The following is a 25,081-nucleotide window of genomic DNA, read 5'->3' as shown; positions in this document are numbered from 1 at the left end:
CTTTATCTATACTGTCTTAAGAACATTTATTTCTATTTTATACTACAGGTATATGTATACATATATTTTCTCCATTAACATATAAGCTTGTTGAAAATAGAGTCCATGTTTCAACTTGTATATTTTCTGAATTGCTTTGCAAAGTGCTTGATCATTCATTCATTGACTCAGAATATATTTATTAGAACTGTGCTAGGCCTTAGAGATACTAATAAACAATAATAGACACTATTTTAAGTAGTTATTATATTCCCCAGTGCTCTTCCAGTTACTTTATATCAATTAGTTCTAATATCTGATAGGAAGTTATTATTTTTCATTTTATAGCAAAAGAATCTGAGGTTTTAAGAGGTCTATCCATTCATTAAACAAATATTTATTGAGTATCTGCTACATGCAAGACAAGTAACTGAACCAACACTGTAGTTTCTAAGTGAAAGCTGTTTTCTAAACCCAGGACTTTCTAGCTCCAAGGCTATATTTTTCCATTATACCATGTTGTCAGTCCCTGCCTTCTGAAAGCTCAAAAGCTGGTAAAAGATACAGACATAAGCAATAATAATTATAATAACATTTGATGAGCACAGTTACTCAAAGGGCTACGAGAGTGTGGTGGTGGAAGTGACAAACATTCTTAGGAGAAATCTAAGGAAACCTTATTTAGTCGGTGCTATTAGACAAGGATCGTGAAGAATTAATAAAATGTTGCTTTTCATTGACGTTTTTAAGAGAATATGCAAACACAAGGAGGTATAGAAGAACCTCATACGATTAGCAGGGCAAGAAGTTAGATGTGGCTGAAATTAAGAAGACATTGAGTGTTGGAAGATAAATGGCTTTTTATCCTCAATGAGTTATTAAATATTTGTCATTTGAGGAACTGGGCTTTATATTCTTTATGTACTGGCCTTTGAAATGAGAAAGACAGCCACCGCTTTAAGGAGTGTACAAGCTAGTAGGGAGTTGACCACATACACAGATAATCACGTTAGATGCTAAATTGTGCCATGTGCCGTATGGCCGCCTAGAGAAGGGAGAGCTCTCTTCTGGGTAGGGGGTTAGGAATAGAGGCATGAAAAAGGAGAGTGACATTTGTACTAAGACTTGAGAGATCAGTAAGAAATGGTTAGGTTTCTAAATTCAATAATCTTAAAATATCACCTTGTTTAACATATCCATATGTTTAGATGATGAGTGTTTCTGAGTATTTTCATTTTATGAATGACGGATAAGTACAGATTAAGTCAGTTGCTAGTGGTATAATTTTTTAAGTGATTTAATTTCTACATTTGCTACTTTAGATTGTTTGCTCTCAATTTTATCTTTGTCTTAAAATTTTATTCTGTTGTTTGTTGATTTTTCAGAATTTTAAAGTTCAAGTCCTCAGCTTCCTCTGGAACCACACTCAAAACAAGGTACTGTCACAAGGGCGTCAGTGAAACAGAACCAAACTGGGGAAAGAACTGTGAAATAAGACTCTTAGGATAAAAATATAACTCCCTTGAAATGATGCCTTCTTGGTTTTAAAAGAATTGTGACTATTAATAAATTTAGGTTTTAAAAGTTATTCTTAATTTATGCCGGTTAATACATTTTCACCATAATGCACTTGTTACTTTGTGACACTGACAGATATGAAGAGGGACTGTTGCCATTGTCTCTCCTTTTAAAGGTCCTTCCTCTTTCCTGCTTTGCCCCTCCCCCACCGATAAGCACATCAAATAAAAAGTACGCTCCATTTTTTGTTTGTTTTTTAAAAATTTTTATTGGAGTATAGCTGATTTACAATGTTGTGTTAGTTTCAGGTGTACAGCAAAGTGAATCAGTTATACATATACATATATCTACTCTTTTTTAGATTCTTTTCCCATATAGGCCCTTACGGAGTACTGAGTAGAGTTCCCTGTGCTGTACAGTAGGTCCTTATTAGTTATCTATTTTATATACAGTAGCGTGTATACTCTCCATTTTTCGAATGTCATTTCCAATCAAGGAGTATAGAGCAGAGGGTGTTGGTGATGTTCCACCTGGCTCATGAGTGAAAAAGCTTAGATTCCAGAAGACCAGCTCTCCCAGGGAGTAGCCGGAGACTCAGAGTCCACTTCCAGGCCTATCAAACTCTATACCCTCGTACTCCTTCCGCTAAACCATACCACCTCATGGGGACTTGAGCAATTAGGAGTTATTTTATGTTTAATGTCCCAGCTAGGATAGAAATGTGGTTTTTCTGATGCCTCTGTCCAGTGCTGTTTTCTCTCTATTTTTAATTGGGACGTACTAAGCAAGGCTTGAATACCATTTCCAAAGCACTGACTATAGAACTTTGAGGTTGGTCAGGGAAGATTTTCTTTCTGCCTCCAGAGTTGATGTTTAATATATGTTGTTTCTTTTGTTTATCTTACTTTTACTCTATCTAGGACCCAGTTGTAGCAAATGCTGCATATAAATCTCTGTCACACTTCGGTGCCAGGGAGCACACCATTCTTCATCTGCCTGAACAGGTAGGTTTTTCTGCTTTCTTACCGGTATCTCTTTACTGCTACGTTTTATAACTTTACTTATATCCCCTGCTTAGGGAATTCTTACCTGTAACTCTAGATATGTTGTCCATAAAAGATAAGAATTTATATTTATAATTTGTTTAATCTGTAGTAGACTATAGAGGTCTTAGACTTCACAGATAATGAATGAAGCAGATGGAAGGTGAAAATGAAATCTCTATAAGGTGACTTGGTGTATGACTGCATTGCCCTGTGCCCAGGGCAAGGTCTGTGTCACTATAGGAACCAACTTACCCAGTTAGTGCGCCATCTTGAACTTCACATCCAAGCATGGCCTGCTCAGAGTAAGGTTTTCTACCACCTGAGCAACCAGAGATCTTTATTTGTGATACAGAATTGAAGTGCCGTCGGAAAAAAATCTGCTATTTATTTGTTTACTTTGAAATGATATATAGGTTAGTCCCAGAGAACTGGATGAAGAAAGTATCACTCTCTTTTAAGGGTTAACACACTGTGAGACATTATCTTAGTTTTTAGGCTAGACTAAAAACATACAACCTTTTCTACTACCTACCTAGTATAACCAGCTTTAAATTATCAGGTTATATTAAGGAGTTAAGTGTATGATTTCTTTCTTTTTAAAAAATATTTATTTATTTATTTAATGGCTGCATTGAGTCTTTATTGCTGTGCGCAGGCTTTCTCTAGTTGTGGCGAGCGTGGGCTACTCTTCGTTACAGTGCACGGGGCTTCTCATCGTGGCGGTTTCTCAGAGCACAGGCTCTAGGCACGAGGGCTCAGTAGTTGTGGCTCGCGGGCTATAGAGTGCAGGCTCAGTAGTTGTGGTGCATGGCCTTAGTTGCTCCACAGCACGTGGGATCTTCCTGCACCAGGGCTCGAACCCGTGTCCTCTGCATTGGCAGGCAGATACTTAACCACTGCACCACGAGGGAAGTCCCTAAGTGTATGATTTCACATTTAGTGTTACTGTAATTCAAAGGCATACAAATGGTTATTTAATGCCTTTAGAGTGTAAGGAAGACATTGTTTTAGAAGAAGTTATGCGTAACATTACCCAGAATCTGTCCTTGAGGTGAAGTGGCAAGTTTTATTGTGAATTTCTTGGGATCCTCAGGCATTAAAATGAGTTGACTTTTTCTTCTGGGTTGAGCTTATGCAGAGACTAGATGCCAGTAGTAACCAGGCAAACTTCTGTTCATTGAATTGAATTGGAGGGACTGAAGATAGGCTCTTGTAAAACCAAATCCTAAGTGAGGCAGGATTTCCCGTGTCACTGAGAACTCGAAGACAGATCGGCCAGCTTGTTGTGCAGTTATCACAAACAGGAAGCCTTAACAAAAGATGTCCTATGACTTGTAAAATTTAAAAAGATGGGATTTCAGACTACACCATGGTGACTAGCAATACCCATAGCTTTTGAAAAAAAGAGAGAGAAAGGTAAAGAAAAAGGAAAAAATTACATGTAAATTTGGTATGTAAACTCCTACCAATAGATTACCTACACTATCTGGAAAGATACTTTTTCTTATTTTATATATATACATACATATATATTTTTTGGCTGCACTGGGTGTTAGTTGAGGCACGTGGGATCTTCATTGCCACGTGCGGGATCTTTGTAGCAGCACGTGGGTTCTTAGTTGTGACATGCATGCAGGATCTAGTTCCCTGACCAGGGATCGAACCCTGACCCCCTGCACTGGGAGTGCAGAGTCTTAACCACTAGACCACCAGGGAAGTCCCTATATTATTTTAAATAAGCAATTGGTAATTTAGATTACAACATAATGATTACCTTTATTTTTAGCTATTATTACTGAAACATTCCAGCTGGAATGATAGCTTTTATTAAATAACTCCCATACACTCTTGACTGTTTAGTCTCTACCTCTTTAAATAATGTTATGTTTCTATTTTATCCTACTTGAGGGTTATGTTTAGTTTCTGGTTGTCTTTGTTAGAGTTATTACTCAGCTAAGTGCTGTACGCAGTCAAATATTAGATACTTTCTTAATCTAACGCTTCTATATCCTCTGATCCCTGAATAACCATAAATAGCTCTTTATACCTTCCAACATAAAGGGTAGTGATGTACTATATATGCTTGGGTTTTCACTAGCAGAGCGTGAAGAGCTGTAAAGGAAGTCTCTAAGACTGATTTTAGCCATGCTTTTCAACCTTTTTTCTGCCCTAACCCGCGTCTAGGATGTGATTCCCTCTCATATGTAACAGAGGTTCACTACCGTGGATATTCTTAACTGAGATTAAGATGAGAGGACATATGGTTTAAAAGAGTCCACCCCATTTCAACCCCCAGTTTCTGATATAGAGGACCTTCCTCCGCATGGAGAATCATTACTTCCAAGACCACACCATGCATTGTTCTTCTTCTTTTTATTAATTACTGATTTTCAGTTTGGCTGTTTGAATATCTAAGAACTAAAAGTCCAGAAAATGGTCAGTATGTTCATATTCCAAACAAGTCCCTGAAGGCTAAGGGTGCAACCCCAGATCCCACCTCTGTTTTGTAGATAGTGGCAGTGATGTGAAACTGTGGCTCACTTTCTTCCAAAGCATACTTTCAACTGTTTCAAAAGTCTCTGCCAGGTAGGGACTTCTCTAGTGTAAAATCTAAGATTCCTCCTTGTTGTCAGAGTTTACTCATTCTGCACCAGGGGCAGTTTGGTTTACTCACAAAACTGAAGGCTACTTGTATACCTTTCCAGTGAAAGGTGTACAGGTTCTCTTTTTCTACTTGTGGAAACTTGTGAAATAATCTTTTAACAGAACATACAGTGAATTTCAAGTAGAAATTTTTTTTTAAAAAGAGAATTTTTTTAAAAGATACTATCCACATGGTGACTTTTGCGGATTATAATTCAACTACTTTTGTAAGTACACCTTTAAATTTATCAAAGAAAGATTTCTTGTTCATTGCTGCATCAACTTAAACTGTGAAACTTGTTGAAAGAAAGCTAACAGGCTGGTAAACAGAAGGCATTAAAGGAGTGACAGACATCAGAAGGAATATTTAGGGTTAAACGAAACAGTACCACCTAAGGTAAGATGGAAAATATCAATGGAGAGTAGAGCTGAATGAGATATCATGTGAGCCAGGGATTTGAATAGCAGATTCATTAACTCATCTTTCTTGTCACTGGTTTGTTATTAGGAAGTTTTGTGGGATCGTTGATGATAGACACTTAACACTTGCATTGGTTTAGTGATTATTTATTGGGCGTATACTAAGTGCTAGGCTGTCTTACGAGCTGGGAATGTTGAATGAAACCATGTGTGAGGTGAACGTGATAACCACTACACTACGGAAATAAGGCCAGTGAATGAATCCATGTGTTTGTTGGTTTGTAAAAATATTATTGTTAATCACTTGAAACATGCAAGTCTAAAGTTGGTCAAAAAATTTCGGGGGGGCTTCTTTGAGGACCTGTTGATTTCAGTGTTAAAAAATAGACATGAATGATTTTTCCCTTTTAGTTTGTATTTCTTTGTCTTTTTAGCTATTTATCCTTCTCCTTTGCCTTCTTTAGTGCCCCCTGACACCCCCAAAATGAAACAAAACAGAAAAACAAACCAAAAAAACTACAAAGAATGGTTTTTCTGGTAAAACAGTCAGTAATTGATAAACATTTAGGTTGACTCTTCTCTCTGACTTGGGTTCTTTAAAAAATGCTTGGCTGCTTAAAAATTAAACTTTTTATTATAGAGCTCTTAAGATAGTGTTGTTGATTTCTGGAGTTAATTTGAGAAGCGAGTAATATAAAAGAACTTATTATGCACCCTGGGTTGGTATTAATGTGGTGTAACCTGTTCCGCTTTGATTTAAGTGAATGTTATTGATTTCATCAGAAGCTGTTTCTCTTCTTAAATGAATTTATGCAGATACTTAACGAGTTCCAAATAAATCCTCTGTTTATGCACAAACTCCTGGATTTTCTTAGGTTGCACACACAGAAACGTGGTTGAAAGGTTATCTGGCTCAGAAAATGTAGTAAGTAAGGCATTTTGTAGGATAAGCTTTCCAATATTCAACTTAAAGCAGATTTTAAAAGTAATTTATCATTTTATATTTGGCTCTCCCTTTAAGTTTCTTCAACAAAGCTTAGCTATAATTGGAAGCGTGTAGTTGGTGTGCGTATGTGCGTGCGTGTGTGTGTGTGTGTGTGTGTGTTCTAAATAGACAGTTTTTTCCTGGATGTTTGAGTAGCTAATGTAATATAGTTAGCAACATTTTATAATTTTAACAAGTATTTTTTCATATGACTTCCCTTGATTTTCCTTAGTTGTACTTACGTTGATCTTATTCACTTGTTGCATACAAACAAAGGGAAAAGACTGAGACTAGTATAGGGAAGCTGGAACAAATATTTCTTTAAGAGATGAACAGAGGAGTAGGGAAATGCCATGAAACCAAAGTCTAACAATAAGTGCTACTTAGTTCAGAGAATCAGCTCACCTTTGAAGAAACAAAATTGAAGGTGTAATCCTACCATTATAAGTAGGCAGAGTATATCATCTATACTTAAATTACAGTACATTGGGGCTTCCCTGGCAGTGCAGTGGTTAAGAATCTGCCTGCCAACGCAGGGACATGGGTTCTAGCCCTGGTCCTGGAAGATCCCACATGCCGTGGAGCAACTTAAGCCCCTGCGCCACAACTACTGAGCCTGCACTCTAGAGCCCGTGAGCCACAACTACTGAAGCCCACGTGCCTAGAGCCCGTGCTCTGCAACAAGAGAAACCATGGCAATGAGAAGTCTGCGCACTACAACGAAGAGTAGCCCCCGCTCACTGCAACTAGAGAAAGCCCATGAGCAGCAACGAAGACCCAATGCAGCCAAAAATAAATAAATAAAATAAAATAAATTACAGTACATCTTTAGTGTCTTTGTTAACATATATGTGTATGTAAGATGCAGACATATGTTGTTTATCGCACAGCAGATAAATTTAATATAGGGGTGCAGTTATGTGAATGCAAAATTAGACAACTTAAGATGGATGAACGGATCTTTTTTTTTTTTTAAAATCCCCAACCTAGTCGGTCTTCTTTAGTGGCTGTCGGAAGTATTGATGGCCTGTGTGCTGTGACTCACTGAGCAGTTAAACTGGATAGGCTAAAATGTGTGCAAAAATCAGATTCCTTTTATACTACATAATTCTGGAATTGGAGCATTGGTCACTTGGCCTAGTTCATCCACCAGCTGAGGTCCCTCTGAAGGTCGTGGCAGCTTCCGCCTCTATTTCCTATGCTTCCGCTTGTGCTGCTGCCTCTTCTGCTGCCCCTCCTCCAACCCACACTCTCCCCTCCCCTTTCCTCTCTTTCCTATCGCCTCCCTTCCTCCCTTCCTCCTTCCTTTCTTTTTAAATAACTTTGCTGAGATATAATCTGCATTCCATACAATTCACCCATTTAGAGCATGCAATTCAAGTGGTTTTAGTGTATTCAGAGAACTGTGCAACTAATCACAGAGCTGCCACAATCTAATTTTAGATCGTCTTATTAGCAATCAATCCCCATTACCCCTTTCTTTCCCCCCAGCGCTAAACAACCTTTAATCTACTTTCTGTCTCTCTAAATTTACCTGTCCTGATTCCTATAATGAAATCATATAGCATGTGATCTTTCGTGACTGGCTTCCTTCACTTAGCATAATGTTTCCCAAGTTCATTCATGTGGAACACATATCTGCACTTCATACCTTTTTATGATTGAATAATATTCCATCGTGTAGGTGTGCTGTATTTTGTTTATATGCTCATGGATATTTGAGTTGCTTCCATTTTTGCTGTTACAACTAATGTATTCACATTCGTCTGAAAGTTTTGTGTGATCATTTGTTTTCACTTCTCTTGGTCATATACCTGGGAGTGGAATTGCTGGGCCATACAGTAACTCTGCATTTCGCTTTTTGAGAAACTGCCAAACCGTTTTCCAAAGGGGCTGCACCGTTTTACCTTCCCACGAACAGTGTGTGAGCATTCTGATTTCTCCACATCCTCACCATCCCTATGAGTTTTCATATTAGCTTAAGTGTTTACCGCTGGCTTCCACCTCCCCGAGTCTCCTATCACTTGTGAATGTGACATGTAGCAGAGCTACCCAGTGCTCTGATGCTCTGGTGCAGTATCTGGTGTTATTCATGTAGCCTCCAGCTGTAAGCATTGTTGTCTGTTTCCCCCCATATGCTGTTCAAATATTATTTTCAATTTGTACTATAATGTGTAAAAAGTCAGGAAGCAAGGTAAACAGACCCAGAACCAACTCCTTTTTTTGAAACTTTTTAGGCAACTAGGACTAGTTAAAATCTCTAAGATACCTCTTGATGATACCAAATGTGGCAAATTCCAAGTATATACACAGACCAGAGACACTCAGAAAACCCTGCTTGTCAGAACCAAAAGGTTTGCAAAGGTGCCAGGGTTCCTCTGGTGTGCGCTGATATCAACAAATGCAGGCATGCCCTCTGCGGAGCATGCGTCATTGCTATCTCTGTAATTATGGCTGGCTCAGTCCTCTGAGAATTAGATCCTCAAGACTGAATCAGAATTAAATCTTGTCTTGGAAAGTGCTTGGTGGTCAGGTTGCTTTCACTCCTTCACTACTGAAAAGAACGCTAGTTATGATTGAAAGGCTTCATCGGAGTTGAGGTTATTATACGTGAGAAGCATTTTATCTCTGTTTGCTTTTATCCCCCTGCAAGAATCCTAACTCAGTGCAGTTCCTAAACGGAACAGTGCTTTGGGGACCTATGAAAAAGGCAGTCTGCAGGAATTGTTAATTATTTCTAAAAATAACTCCGGGAGACAGGCTAATGGTAATGACTGGGTTCTGGCACTTTATGGTTATAGCAACCACATTTATATATTTTGATTTCCTCCCCTAATGCTTAATTATCTCCATGTGGGCATTATCATGGTGTGTCATTGAAAGTATTAAAAATTTAATTAATTGCTTGACAGTTATAGCTTGTGGAAACTACAATAGTGGTAATCTTTTTACATTTTTAATTTTTGGTTCAAATAAATCTAACTAATCACAGAGTAACCACAAAATCTTCAAATGGCAAATTAGACACTATAAAGTATAGCTACCAACTGCAGATTTTAGTGTTTTTATATTCCATAGCAACAAACTGCTAAGTCTAAAAAAAAAAGTCAGCTACAGCATTCTGTGTCTTCCTGATCTCTACTATGTATATTCTACTAGAAGATTTTAAGCTTTGTCATAGAAATATGGCTGAAATCACAAATTTTTAAAACATGTATTCAGACAAGGCAACTATTTAATTATAAACTACAGAAGTTCAATATATTGAATGTGTGTTTGCATTTTATTGTCAGATGGTATAAAATTTTATTAGTTTTCTATAGTAATCATTGCTTAGGCTGGTTTATGGTGATTTTCTTACTATATTACCATTAGTTCTTTACATGGATCTGGGGGTGTATCTAATAAGATGATTAGAGTTTACCATTTAGTTAATCCGAAAATGAATAGATTTTTAAAATTAATTTTAATGGTCTTTTGGCATTGTAGAGCAATGAGTCTAAATTTTTTAAAGGAAAAGATTTTACATAATATTTTAGTATCGCCTTCTCTATCATTTCAGGTAAGACCAGAAATCCAAATTCCTGATGACCTAGATGAAGATGAGGAGGGTGATGAAAAGGACGTGGATCTTTCCATTCCTGGTTCTTGCTATCTCAAACTGTTGTCACTCACTGCTCCTTCCGTTTTACCAGGTGACTCCTATTTTGTGTCAGGGAAGCTAGCATTTTTTTAGTGATTTTAACTGATTAATTGTGCTCTTTTGTGATGAACACATATTATAGCTTACTTTAATCTTAAATACTTATTTTCTGTGTGTCTTATAGGGACTGCTTGAGGTAGTATGGTGTTCAAAAACACACTGAAAAATGTTAGACTCAAGTAAAAATAAACTGGAGAACTAGTTTAAACAACCATTTTCACTGAAAAATTTAAATTCATCTCAAAAGTTAAATTTATTCTACAAGACAAATTTTCAGTGAGACTTTAAGTCACTGATTCAAATTGTTCTTTAGCTTATTTATATAAGATAACTGAAAAGATCATTAGAATCTTCAGAAATTTCCTGGGTAGTTTCATCATTAGAAATATATTCTTCCTAAAGAAATGGTGGTACCAGTATTTGAGAGCTATACATTAATGCTTTTAAAAAATAGATTAACTTTTATGGTCGTTCAGTTTTTTTTTCCAGCTTTGATATAAAGTGTACAGGACCTTGACATTTTAAAAAATTATTCTATTTTTATACCTAGTTGTTCTAATTCAGTAGTAGCCAACATTTTCCCAAGCATGCATCTATTACCTTATTCTGTCCCAAATCTACCCTGAATGTTCATGGATGTAAAAATTTAATTTCTCAAAATTAAGTTCGATAAACACAAGAAATGTCATCTTTATCTTCTCAGTCATAATCTCAGTAGCCTGTAATGTTAGAAGTTTTTATCCCTGGTTTCATCCCACATGGAGATTCCTGAGGAATTCAGCCAAGTATATAGTAGTACTTCTTGCTAGACAAAGCTCCTGTCCCAAATTCCTGCCTCCTTTCATTAGAGAAAACTGAACGGTACAACTTAGACAGAGTCCACCTTTTCTTTTCTCCTGATGTCCAGAACAAGCCTTAAGGACTTGTTCCCTTTTTCTTTCTCCTGATCGTCCCCACTTCCTACCTGAAGGCTCCTCAGAGTCTAGGACCTCCCCTGCGGTTAATAGTAAGCCCAAGGAAGAAAAAAGCCATCAGTTATCCAAAGTTCCTCCTGTATCCCAGAATAACCTTAGAGTTCAAAGTCCTCTTGGGGTTTTGCATTCGTGGTATTTTACTTTCATTTAAACTACTCTCAGGGCTGGAATTATTTGATAATCCTTAATTCTCTGAAGAGCTTGACAAGTAGACAAATTTTCATTCCTGGGTTAGCCTTCGTGTAGATGTGTACTTATCTCTTGACGTGTATCAGCTTTTACCAGAATAGAGTGTCTTCTGAGAAAGCATGAAATTCTTTCCTCACAAGTGCATGATTCTTAGGTCCATTCTGAAAAGTCTATACTCCTCCCAAGCTTGAAGCAGTCGTACATGTGCATGTACATACAGGAATTGAAATGTATGACCTGCAGTTGGATATTACTCACACTTTTCATTTAGATGATGTGTTGATCAGGGTCTTCGCAGGAAATTCAGAGAGAGTAATTGAGAGTTTAATAAAGGGACTGCTTAAAGGTGTGTTGTCAAGGTTAAAGGAAATTCACAAGCAATGGTGAGTCATCTAAGAATGGTTAATGTCCCTCAGCCTGAAGAGGTAAGGGAAGGGAGCAGTTAGGAGAATAAGAGAGAGCTTCTGTGTCATAAGAAGCTCCTAAGGGGAGCAAGGCCCTTCAAAAGAGGGATGCAGACCACCTGGGGCAGTCCTGCAGGAGGGTGTCTGGGGATTACATGCTCTCACCTCTGTTTGCACCCTGTGATCTCCTGCCGGTGTCTCCCATTGGATGAAGCCAACTAAAAGCCAGAGGACAAGGGAGTCTGATGATGCAGTTGTGAAAGGTTATTCTTCCGGGGCACAGAGTAGGGTTGAGAGTGTGGATCTGGAGGGGTAAATAGAAAACATACTACACAGGTGTTCTCTGGGCTTTGAATGGAGAAGCTTTGTTGCACCTAGGAAAGTTCTATATAGGAATGACAGAACTGGGTACATAATACAGGTTCCAGTGAGTACTTCTGCCTTTAATTTAATCGTGGTCATTTAAAGGAGACTTTTAGACCTATTCAGAATGAAATTCTAGTTTAGGTAGACAGACTCTTGCTTTTTGTTCCTATAATAAGAGGCACCTGTGGTGGTTTCCTTTTTTGTTTTCCATATGATTTGTTTAGCTTTAATTTTTGTTGTTTTTGTTTCTGCATTGGGCAACCTCTAGTGGTCCTTAGGAAAATAACACTTGAATATAAACCTATAGTGCTAACCAGGTATTTTGTTTGGATACCCTATTGTCTTCTGATCCCACATTACTGCATTACCTTATAATAAGTGAAGATGTCAAGCAATAAAGAGCTTGGGCTTAATTAGAAGGAACACAAACAAAGAAATAATGAATTAATTTTTTAAAATACGTGTACTGATATTACCGCAGAATGGTGGATAGTCATAAAGGGCCTCTCTGAAAATATCTAAATGACAGGAAGGCGCCAGTCACGTGGGCATTGGGGATTAGTGTGTTCCAGGTGGAAGAAATGGCAAGTGCAGTGGCCTTGACTTAGATATGAACTTTGTGTTATTGAGGAGTGGAAAAAAAGGCCTTGTGGAAGTGTGTCTTTAACACAGCTAGGAAGGAAGGTGGGTGGTAGAGATGAGGTCACGGGGAGAGTCAGGGGCTAGGTCATAGAAGGCCTTGATCATTGTCAGACGTCTTGACGTTATTCTATGTACAGTGAAAAAGCATTGAAAGATGTTAGGGAAGGAAATGTCATAAAACTCTAGCTTCTTTCTGGGTAGAGGATGGTTTAGAGGAGTGGTCATGAGGAGAAGAAACCAAGAACTAGTTTTTAAATTTATCCAGATGAGGAAGAGAGAAGATAATGACTGGGCAAGTAGCAGTGAAAATGGAGAGAAACTGATGGATTTGAGATATATTTTTAAAGGTAGATCTGAAACGACTTGCTGCATATAAGGAGTGTGAGAAAGAGAGGAGTTAAGAATGACTAAGTTTTTAAGCTTGAGTCACTGGGTGCCATATTCTAGTTTGGGGAAGACTACAAAAGGGCTGGGAATCAAGAATTGTTTTTACTTTGTGAAATTTGACATGAAATATAGCTAAGTTGTTGTTGTTGGTGTGTGTGTGTATGAGTTAAGAATGAATGTTTCTCTTCTAGCATACTATATTCACTCTACTTTTGGTCTCCTTTTATTTCTTTCAGCTTTGGAGGAATTTTTTACATCACTTGTGAAGCAAGAAATGGTGAATATGCCCCGTGGGGTGTATCACTCTGCATTAAAAGGAGGTGCCCGCTTAGATCAAGGAAAGACTGTAGCAGGAATCCCCAATTTTATGTTGAAAATGTATGAAACAAACAAGCAGCCGGGTTTGAAACCTGGCCTTGCGGGTAAGCACAATACATAGTATCACGGTACAGGATTTTAATGTGATGATTTAAGTTTCTCTTCCAAGTAGGGTGTAATAGGGCATGGAAAGGCATTGCTGCTGCTGCTAACGTCTAGACACAGCTGGATAAATTACAAAAATGAATCACATTTTAAAGCCATCAGAGAACTGTAGAAACAAAGACATAGATAAAACAAAGAATAGACTGAAGTTATGGAATGGAGAGAACATTTTAGATTGTTCCCTATGGACCTGTCCCACGCCCCAGCCCTTACCCCATGGGAGATATTCACTGATTCTGGTTGTGGGCTGGGATTGTGTATTGGCCCAGGAAGAGGCCTGTTGGAGGATAGAGAAACCAGTAAAGCTTTTAGTGGTTTCATGGGACTAGGCTGACGTGATGATTAATTTTATGTGTCATCTTCATTGGGCTAAGTGATGCTCAGATAACTGGTAAGTATTATTTCTGAGTGTGTTTCCAGAAGAGGTTAGCGTTTGGATCAGTAGACTGAGTAAAGAAGATCACCCTGAGCAGTGTGGGTGGGCAACATCCAATCCATTGAAGACCTGAATAGAACAAAAAGGTAGAGGAAGGGTGAATTTGCTCTCTTTGCTTGAGCTGGGAGATCCATCTTCTCCTGCCTTTGGACACTGGTGCTCCTGGTTCTTGGGTTTTCTGACTCAGACTGAATTGCACCAGAGGCTTTCCTGGTTCTCTAGTTTGCAGACAGCAGATCATGGGACTTCTCAGCCTCAAAAATCTTGGGAGTCAATTCCCATAATAAATCTCCTCTTGCTTATCTACATATCTGTACCTATATATATCCTGTTGGTTATGTTTCTCTGAAGATTCTAATACAGGTGACAAACTGGTGATCTTCCTCATAAGCAATTTGGTGACTTTTGAGTTTGCACTGAAAGTTAAAGAACTAGGCTGATGCTTCTGAGAGGCAGTGAAATCTCCAGTCTTGTGTTGCTTAGGAAACAAAAACTGGCTAGGAGAATGGGCCTGAAAACAAAGCACACAAGTAGTGAACTGATACTGAGATCTACAGCTCTTTTCACCTGGATGCACTTACTAATGTTGGCCTCAGATAGAGGCTGAAATTCAGGCTTGACCTTAACAAGAGGCTGGTGCAGGAGGCAGAGAAGCCAACAGAGATCATGACATTTATGTGGTAACCTGAGTGACAAGACTGGGGACTTGAGACCCTGCAAACACACAGCCTGTTTCTCCCTTAAGATATTTGTCAAATTTTGCAGCTTTGTGGGAAGTTAAAAGCTAAGCTGAAAACTTCCGAGGACAGATACAAATCTCTGAATCTCCCATAATCTTTCTGTATTGAAGAGTCAAAGACCGATTAGACTGTCAGTTGAAAATCTTGAGGAGGCATGCCTTAGGAACAGGGTTGAAACAGAGGTAGACTGAGATTTACCAAACCTATAGTCAAGCCTAACTCAGTTAAATCCCTCATTCACCTGGGATGATCTGTTCTTCACTCTGTCTGCCTAACAGAGGAGAAAATCCTCTGATTAAAAAAATAATAATATCATTTAGACTTTCTGTGGTTCTTTCATATACTGTCCTGTGAAAAAGTGCTAGACATATGAAAAAGGAAGAAGCTGGAAATGAAGGGAATATTTCATGGAGATAAAGAAGTCAGTCCATTAGAAAAGTACCACAATTCTAATCAATGTGCCAAAATAACAGAGTTTCAAACTATATGACAAAAATTAGCAGAACTGGGCTTCCCTGGTGGCGCAGTGGTTGAGAGTCCGCCTGCTGATGCAGGGGACACGGGTTTGTGCCCCGGTCCGGGAAGATCCCACTGAGCCTGCGCGTCCAGAGCCTGTGCTCCACAATGGGAGAGGCCACGACAGTGAGAGGCCCATGAACCGCACCCCCCCCCAAAAAAAATTAGCAGAACTAACTAAATAGACAAATCCACAATAGCGGAAAACTCTTAAACAGCTTTTTCAATGGTATGATGAACAAGCAGACAAAAAAATCAGGTTCACAAAATATATGAATAATACTATGAACAAACTTTACTTTAAAGTGACATGTGGAACATTGTATCTTATAGTGATAGAATTTGTATGCTCTTTAACTGTACATTGGAAACTTATCAAAATGGTCATATAGCAGACCATACATTTCAACAAATTTCAAAATATTGAAGTCATTGAGTCTGTCCTCTGATAACAATGGGATTAAGCTAAACTAAATAACAAAAAGGTAACTGGAATTTCTCCACTCGCCTGGAAATTGAACAGTACACTTATAAATCATCCATGGATCAAAGAAAAAAATCAAAATGGAAATCAGAAAATATTTTGAACTGAATGATAATGAAAATATGCCAAATTACAACTTGTGGGATGCAGCTAAAATCGTGTTAATAGGTGATAAAAGCTCTCCAGAAAGTGGGCATAGAGGGAACCTACCTGAACATAATAAAGGACATATACAGCAAACCCACAGCAAACATCATTCTCAATGGTGAAAAACTGAAAACATTTCCTCTAAGATTAGGAACACAACAAGGATGTCCACTCTTGTCACTATTGTTCAACATAGTTTTGGAAGTCCTAGCCACGGCAATCAGAGAAGAAAAAGAAATAACAGGAATACAAATTGGAAAAGAAGTAGTAAAACTGTCACTGTTTGCAGATGACATGTACTGTACATAGATAATCCTAAGGATGCCACCAGAAAACTACTAGAACTAATCAGTGAATTCAGTAAAGTTGCAGGATACAAAATTAATGAACAGAAATCTCTAGCATTCCTACACACTAACAGTGAAAGATTAGAAAGAGAAATTAAGGAAACAATCCCATTCACCATTACAACAAAAAGAATAAAATATGTAGGAATAAACCTACTGAAGGAGGTAAAAAACCTGTACTCAGAAAACTATAAGACACAGATGAAAGAAATCAAAGATGACACAAACAAATGGAGAAATATACCATGTTCTTGGATTGGAAGAATCAATATTGTGAAAATGACTCTACTACCCAAAGCAATCTACAGATTCAACGCAATCCCCATCAAATTACTAATGGCATTTTTTTACAGAACTAGAACAAAAAAATCTTAAAATTTGTATGGAGACACAAAAGACCCTGAAAAGCCAAAGCAATCTTGAGGGGAAAAAATGGAACTGGAGGGGGCTTCCCTGGTGGTGCAGTGGTTGAGAGTCTGCTTGCCGATGCAGGGGACACGGGTTCGTGCCCCGGTCCAGGAAGATCCCACATGCTGCGGAGCAACTAGGCCCGTGAGCCATGGCCGCTGAGCCTGCGCGTCCAGAGCCTGTGCTCCGCAATGGGAGAGGCCACAACAGTGAGAGCCCCGCGTACTGCAAAAAAAAAAAAAAAAAAAAAAAACACCAAAAAAACCCCCTTAAAAATAGAATTACCGTATGACCTAGCAATCCCACTACTGGGCATACACCCAGAGAAAACCATAATTCAAAAAGATACATACACCCCAATGTTCATTGCAGCACTGTTTACAATAGCCAGGTCATGGAAGCAACCTAAATGTCCATCGACAGACGAATGGATAAAGAAGATGTGGTACGTATATACAATGGAATATTACTCAGCCATAAAAAGGAACGAAATTGGGTCATTTGTATAGACATGGATGGACCTAGAGACTGTCATACAGAGTGAAGTAAGAAAGAGAAAAACAAATATCGTATATTAACGCATATATGTGGAATCTAGAAAAATGGCACAGATGAACCAGTTTGCAAGGCAGAAATAGAGACAGAAGTAGAGAACAAACATATGGACACCAAGGAGGGAAAGCGAGAGTCGGGGGTGGTGGTAGTGGGGAAAAAAAAATCTTTTGAAGTCTTATAATTTCCATTTCATTAAAAATTATCTGCTTTACCTGTAAAAAAAAAAACAACAACAACAGTGTTAGTAGGAAATTTGTACCCTTAATGCATATACTGAAAAAAGAAGAAAGGAAAACAATTATACTTTAAAAAGCTTCTATTTCAAGAAACTTGGAGAAGAACAGCAAATTAAACTTAAAGAAATGATAAAGGAAGGAATAATAAAGGTAGGATTAAAAATCAGTGCAATAGGAAACACAGGAAATAAAGAAAATAAGCAAAGCCAAAGGTGATTCTTTGAAAAGTTTAATGAGGACTTCTCTGGTGGTGAAGTGGTTAAGAATCTGCCTGTCAGTGCAGGGGACACAGGTTCCATCCCTGGTCTGGGAAGACCCCACACGCCACGGAGCAACTAAGCCCGTGCACCACAACTACTGAGCCTGCGCTCTAGAGCCTGCGAGCCATGACTGCTGAGCCTGTGTGCCACAAGTACTGAAGCCCACGGGCCCTAGAGCCCACGTGCCACAACTACTGAGCCCGCGTGCTGCAAGTACTGAAGGCTTTGCTCCTAGAGTCCTTGCTCCACAATAAGAGAAGCCACTGAAATGAGAAGCCCGTGCACCACGACGAAGAGTAGCCCCCACTCACCACAACAAGAGAAAGCCCACGCACAGCAACAAAGACCCCAACGCAGCCAAAAATAAATAAAAATTAAAAATTAATAAATAAATAAAAAACGCTGCTAGTTTTAAAAAAAAGTTTAAGAAAATTGATAAAGCTGTTGTAAGGCTGGACAAAAAAATAGAGAAATATAGATCACCTGTATCAGGAACAACAAAGGAGACATCACTTCAGGCCCTACAGCATTCAAAACATTAAAGAATATTTTGAAGAACTTTTAGCCAATGAATTTCACAGTTTAGATGAGATGTAGAAATTTGTCAAAATATAAAACTTTGCAAAACTGACAGAAGGAGAAATAGACTATATGAATAGTTTGATATGTATTAAAGAAATTGAATCTGTAGCAACCTTCCCACAAAGAAAACCTAGGTGCAGATGGCTTCCTTGGTGAAGTCCTCAAAAAACTTAAGGGAGAAATAACAGTGGTCTTTATAAACTTCAACTGAGGAAAAAAAAAAAGAAGAGAACACTCTTGATTGAGATCAGCATAATCTTGACACCAAATAGAAGAAGAGAATAGTAAAGGCCAGTCTCTTCCATGAACATAGTTGCAAAAATCCCCCCAAAGTATGTTAGAAAAGGGAGGAAAAAAGGGAGAGTGAATGTATGTGAGTGCAGGTATGAAGGAAAACTAGTCCACTTATGGGTAGAAACTAAAGGAACCCATATTATTCAGGAGTTCACAAAGACTGACATGCACAAGCATTTCTCTTTCATTGAAATTTGTTTTTAAAGAAAAGCTTAATAGAATTTCTAGAAGTAACAGTTCACAAAATTTAAAATAAGACATGATTTGAAATTTTCTCATTTATTTACAAATGAATAAGGCTTGTCAGTAAGTGATCGTTTCAATATGGTAACTTCTTATAGCTCTATTTTTTATTCACAGTTAAAAATCATAATTTGTTTAGCATATTCTTTTAATTTCTAAATCTCTCTATACAGATTGATTGAATATGGATTACTGAGGCCCTAATGAATGAGTTTTGCCATAAGCAATGTTTTTTTTTTTTTAAGGTGGTATGCTATTTTGTTATGATATTTCAATGTATCAGAGTAAAGATGGCAAACCATTGAATAGACTGATGGCCAATAGAGGGAGAAGTTTCAAGCAGACTTCACTCGCTCTAGTGCATGAGGTAGGTGCCTTCCCATGCTCTGTAACAGGTTCTTCTTGCTTATATATGTTTTGGGGTTTCCCTCCTTCACTTTATGCCCATGAGATTTAGTGTGTGTTTGGGAATTATTTTTCTCTTTATCATAATTAATTTAAGTGGCTTTTAAAGACAACCAGAATAGTTGAGCCAACTGAATACTAAAATATTTTGAGGTATTTCTCAAAGAAACTGGCATGCTTCCCCACTGTTCAGCCTATTAAGGAGTAGTATCTTGGAATTTGGTTTATTTCATCAGTATTTAACTTCCGTATTTCAGAATAAATACCAATTTATTATTTAAAGAAGTAATTTTGCCTCTTTCTTAATTGTGATCCTTTGAAAGTATGTACAGCACCAGTGTTTATATTTTGGGAATTAACAGTAAATAATAGAGTTTAGGGGAAAAAAAAACAAACAACCTATGGTTTTAGTGTTTATTTAATTTTTCTTTTAGACTACCCTTTTAAAATAAAGTTATGTTATTTTTTGCTTGAAATCTGATCGTTGCAGATGGTAGCAATACGAGAGGGAAGAGGGAAGTTGTAAAGCACTTGGGAAATTTGTTTTTTTGTTGTTTTTTAAAATTTTATGACAGTTACTCATTCAGTTATATATAAATTAAAATGTATGAATGAATAACAAAACAAAATATCACAGCAAAGAGGTTTATTTTACATAATTTAAACATAAGGTATATACAAATTATAAATGAAAATATATAAATTGTAAAAATTTTAAAGGCTATGAGGTAAAAATAGTGCTGCTACAGTATGTTTGTATTAAATCTTATTTTGAGACATAATTTATAAATCTTGGCATCACTAATTTGATTTGATTATATTCTGTGTCATACCAATTGCCACCAATTAGCATAGCCAGGTTTTTTGTTTATTTGTTTTTTGGCCGTGCACATGCATGGCATGAGGGATCTTAGTTCCCTGACCAGGGATTGAAGCCGTGCTCGCTACAGTGGAAGTGCAGAGTCTTAACCACTGGACTGCCAGGGAAGTCCCAGCATAGCCAGATTTTATAGACCCACCTCTATCCTAGCCACCCATATTAGTTTTATATATTTAGTTAGAATTGAAATTATGTAAATACTTGGTTCAGAACCTTTTTTGTCTAACACAGTGTCTTTATTTAACTAAGGAGGGAAGAAAGATCTGGGGAGAGCAGTGTTTCTCTGGGAAGAGAGGTTTAATTTCATAAAAGAGGAAAAAGCATAGGTAATTTCTAGATTTGTTCTCCCTAGCATATTATTTGTTGGTATGGAGAAGAGAGAGATTTGGTACCCTTTTGGGTTTTAAAGCTGTGGACTTAACGTGGGTAACCAAATTGTTAAGTATTAATGGAAGCCTAACTTTAAAACTACCATCAGAAAAGAAACAAAAAAAGTGTTAATGTGGAGGTAGCAGAAGACACCTAATAAATTCAGAAAATGGAATCAGAACTTATGAGGTGTACCTTAGATGTGAACAGAGAAAATATTTGGGTTATGATACTTGTTGCTTGTATTTTAGAATGCCTAGAAAATTTCAAGAGATGAGAAAAGATCATAATTTTAGGAGTCAATTGGAAGACACATTAGACAGAATTCTGCCAGATCTATGGTAGGATTTTGTTTGGATTCATTTTCTGCTTACTATAATCCATTTTTTAAAAAAAGAGATAGAGAATGAGCCATGCAGTTTCTCAGACTATCTGACAACAAATAATAAGAGTTTTAAGAGCTAGTTAATAGGTATAACAATTGCAATAATAATAGCTAATAACCAGCTCAGATGCTTCAAAATTTGCCATGCATATATTAATTCATTTAATCTCTATATTCACACTATGAGGTTGGTACTGTTAATGTGCATGACACAGGTAAGTAGAGGAGCCTGGAAATTGAACCCAGGAAGTATGATTACCCAGTTCTTGAACTACCTTGTACCATCCCAGGGCAATCAGAGAACAATTTTAAAATACCTTTGGTTTTTTCCAGGATGACTCTAGTATTTCCTAACTCTCCTCCTTTCTTCTAGTGTTTCTTTTGTAGCAGTTCCTTTGGTATTTTTCCAGCTGAAGTTTCTTCAGACTTTGCTTTGGTTCCCATCACTGCTCTGTTCTGAGTCTTTTTGTTTTTAAAAAGCCTGTCGTCATTATTTCAATCTGTGTATTAATTTACCCATAGATGGACCTTTGGGTTGTTTCTACTTTTTCCAGATTATGACTAAAGCGGCTATAAACATTATCATACAGGTGTATGTGTGGACATCTGTTTTCATTTCTTTTGAGTAAATAACTACCTAAGAATGGGATTGCTAGGTCTTTTGGTGAGTGAATATAAGAAACTACCTGACTGTTTTTCTAGTGACTGTCCCATTTTGAGTGCCCACCGGCAATATAAGGGAGTTCTGGTTGCTCTGCCTTCCTTGCCAGTGCTCAATATGGTCAGCTTTTTAAATTTTGCAGTTCTCATAGTGGTTAGTGGTTTCCCTTTTGTGGTTTTTAATTCGTGTTTTTTTTTAATGACTGCTGATGTTGAACATCTTTTCATGTATTTATTCACCATTCATATTTTTTCTTCCATAGAGTGTTCTGTTCTTTTGCCCATTTTTAATCCAGTTTTTTTGTTTTCAAATGAGAGTTCTTTATATATTCTGGATGTTTTTTAAATTAGAAATGTGTTTTGCACATGTTTTTACCTACTCTGTAACATTTCATTTGTCTTTTGAAGAGAAGATCTTTAGTTTTGAAGAATTTCTCAAGTTTTTTTATGGTTCTTGCTTTTTGTCCTACCCCAAGTCTCAAAGTTTTTCTGCTTTTTTTTCCCCCGTGTTCTCTTTTTTTTTAATTAAAAAAAAATGAGGTATAATTTATGTACCGTAAAATTCACTCATTTAATGTGTGCAAGTCAGTGGTTTTAGTATATGCACAGAGTTGCATAGCCATCACCACAGTCAATTTTAGAATATTTTCATCATAATGAAAAGAAACTCTGTACCCATTAGCAGTCACTCTCCATTTTCCTCACATCCCAGCCTTCAGCAACCACGAATCCACTTTCTTTCTGTGTAGTTTTGCCAGTTTTAGACATTTTATATAAATGGGATCATGCAATATGTGGGTTTTTTGGTGTGGGTTTTTTAACTTAGTATAATGTTTTCAAGATTTATATGTACTATAGTATGTATCAGTAGTTCATTCCTTTTTATAGCTGAATAATATTCCATTGTATGAATATATCATATATAGTTTATCCATTAATCACTTGATGGATCGCCTGAGTTTTCTTGTAGAAGAAGCTTTATGGTTTAAGATTTACATTTTAGCCTATGATTATTTGAGTTAATTTTTCATAAGGTATGAGTTATACTTGTTGAGTATACCATCCTTTCTTCACCTAGGCACCTTTGTCAAAAAATCATTTGTCGGGCTTCCCTGGTGGCACAGTGGTTGAGAGTCTGCCTGCCGATGCAGGGGACACGGGTTCGTGCCCAGGTCCAGGAAGATCCCACATGCCGCAGAGCGGCTAGGCCCGTGAGCCATGGCCGCTGAGCCTGTGCGTCCGGAGCCTGTGCTCCGCAATGGGAGAGGCCACAATAGTGAGAGGCCCGCGTACCACAAAAAAAAAAAAAAAAAAAAATCATTTGCCCATATATGTATGGGTCTATTTCTGTACTTAATTTTGTTTCATTGTTCTAAGTGTGTAGACTTTCATCAAAACCACACAGTTTCACTACTGTTGCTTTATAATAAGTCTTGAAATCAAGTAATATGAATCTTCCAATTTTGGTTTAAATTTGGCTGTCTTAAGCCCTTTGCTTTTCCACATAAATTTTATTTATTTATTTATTTATTTATGGCTGTGTTGGGTCTTCATTGCTGCGCACGGGCTTTCCTTAGTTGCGGCGATCGGGGGCTACTCTTCGTTGTGGTGTGTGGGCTTCTCATGGCAGTGGCTTCTCTTGTTACAGAGCATGGGCTCTAGGCACATGGGCTTCAGTAGTTGTGGAGCACAGGCTCAGTAGTTGTGGTGCATGGGGTTAGTTGTTCCATGGCATGTGGGATCTTCCCAGACCAGGGCTCGAACACGTGTCCCCTGCATTGGCAGGCAGATTCTTAACCACTGTGCCACCAGGGAAGCCCTCCACATAAATTTTAAATCAGCTTTGAGAAGCTACAAAAAAAGCCTGCTGTAGTTTTGGTAGAAATGCAAATTGAATTTGTAGATCAATTTGGGAGAGAATTGACATCTTAATAATATTAAGTTTTCAACCTATACACAAGGTATATTTCTCTGTTATCTTAGATCATGTTTTATTGTTTTCTTACTACAAATCTTGCACATATTTTGTTAAATTTAATAAGTATTGCATATCCCTAAGTATTTTTATGCTAGTAGGATTAGACTGTTTTTTGGTTTGTCTTAATTTCCAACTGCTCATTGCTAGAATATAAACATGTTATTGATACTTTTTTATGGCCTTACTAAACCCACTTATATTTTCTTGTAGCTTTTTTGTAGATTCTTTTTGTTTTTTATTGTAATGTTGCCTATGAATATAGATTGTCATACTGTTTTTCTCTTGGATCTGTATGCCTTTGATTTCTTTTTCTTGCCTGATTGCACTGTGTAGGACCCTTTGGTGTGGTTGAATAGCAGTGGTGAGAGCAGAAATTCTCATCTTGTTAACAGTCTTGGGGGGAAGCATTCAGTGTCTTAATATTAAATATGATGTTATATTTAGTTTATTTTAGTGTAGAGATTTTGTAGATATCCTGTGTTAGGTTGATGAAGTTTCCTTTTATTCCTAAATTGCTAAGGGTGTTTATTACAAATAGATGTTTAATTTTGTCAAATATTTTTTCCCTACATTTATTGAAATGATTGTATACCTTTTTGGTTTGTTGATATGATGAATTATTTTATTACTATTATTTTTGTGGTATGCAGGCCTCTCACTGTTGTGGCCCCTCCCATTGCGGAGCACAGGCTCCAGACACGCAGGTTCAGTGGCCATGGCTCACGGGCCCAGCCTGCCGCGGCATGTGGGATCTTCCTGGACTGGGGCATGAACCCGTGTCCCCTGCATCGGCAGGCAGACTCTCAACCACTGAGTCACCAGGGAAGCCCCATATGATGAATTATTTTGATTGATTTTCTAATGTGAACCAAATCTGCATTCCTAGGATAAACTCCCTTGATTATAATGAAGTATTCTATTTATTTATTGCTGAATTTGATTTGCTAATAATATTTTGTTAAGGATTTTTGCATCTTTGCACCTAGGAAGGGTATGGTTCTATAGTTTCCTTGTAATACCTTTGCCTGATGTGTTATCAGGATAATGCTATCCTAATAAATAATTTTTCCTAAAATGGGCAGTAGAATTTTCTAGTGAAAATTCTGGGCTTGGAGTTTTCTTTAGGAATGTTTGTAACTATGAATTCAGTTTATTTAATACGTGAAGGTATTTATCTATCCATCTATCCCTACTAATCCTGAAGTGGGGATTTGGGTGGCACAGCATACATGACAATTAGCGTGTCTCTCTCCTATTTTAAAGTGTAAATTTTATAAAATCAGGGAGTTTGTTTTGGTCATGTGTTGTTCCAGTGCTTAGTATTCCTGGCACAGAGTAGACACTTTGTAAGTGATTTTAATCCTATTGAAACTTGGATGTGTCCTATACTTTATACGTGCATTTAGTGGGATCGTTT

The 25,081-nt window shown here is 37.5% G+C and overlaps 1 protein-coding gene across 5 annotated transcripts in view; it reads left to right on the top strand.

The window, feature by feature from the left end:
• Positions 1 to 25,081, top strand: part of FOCAD (focadhesin) — a 313,712-nt gene that overhangs the window by 193,397 nt on the left and 95,234 nt on the right. For all 5 annotated transcript variants that reach the window (XM_019934890.3, XM_019934889.3, XM_019934891.3 and 2 more), the window contains exons 17-21: positions 1,365 to 1,415; positions 2,418 to 2,501; positions 10,154 to 10,286; positions 13,493 to 13,678; positions 19,233 to 19,354. In XM_019934890.3, the coding sequence (XP_019790449.1) occupies positions 1,365 to 1,415; positions 2,418 to 2,501; positions 10,154 to 10,286; positions 13,493 to 13,678; positions 19,233 to 19,354 (576 nt within the window). The remainder of the gene's footprint in view (positions 1 to 1,364; positions 1,416 to 2,417; positions 2,502 to 10,153; positions 10,287 to 13,492; positions 13,679 to 19,232; positions 19,355 to 25,081) is intronic.

This window comes from Tursiops truncatus, chromosome 6 (genome assembly GCF_011762595.2).
Source record: "Tursiops truncatus isolate mTurTru1 chromosome 6, mTurTru1.mat.Y, whole genome shotgun sequence".
NCBI lineage: Eukaryota > Metazoa > Chordata > Mammalia > Artiodactyla > Delphinidae > Tursiops > Tursiops truncatus.
The sequence above is the reverse complement of the archived record's forward strand: the minus strand, read 5'-3'. Positions and strand labels throughout refer to the sequence as shown.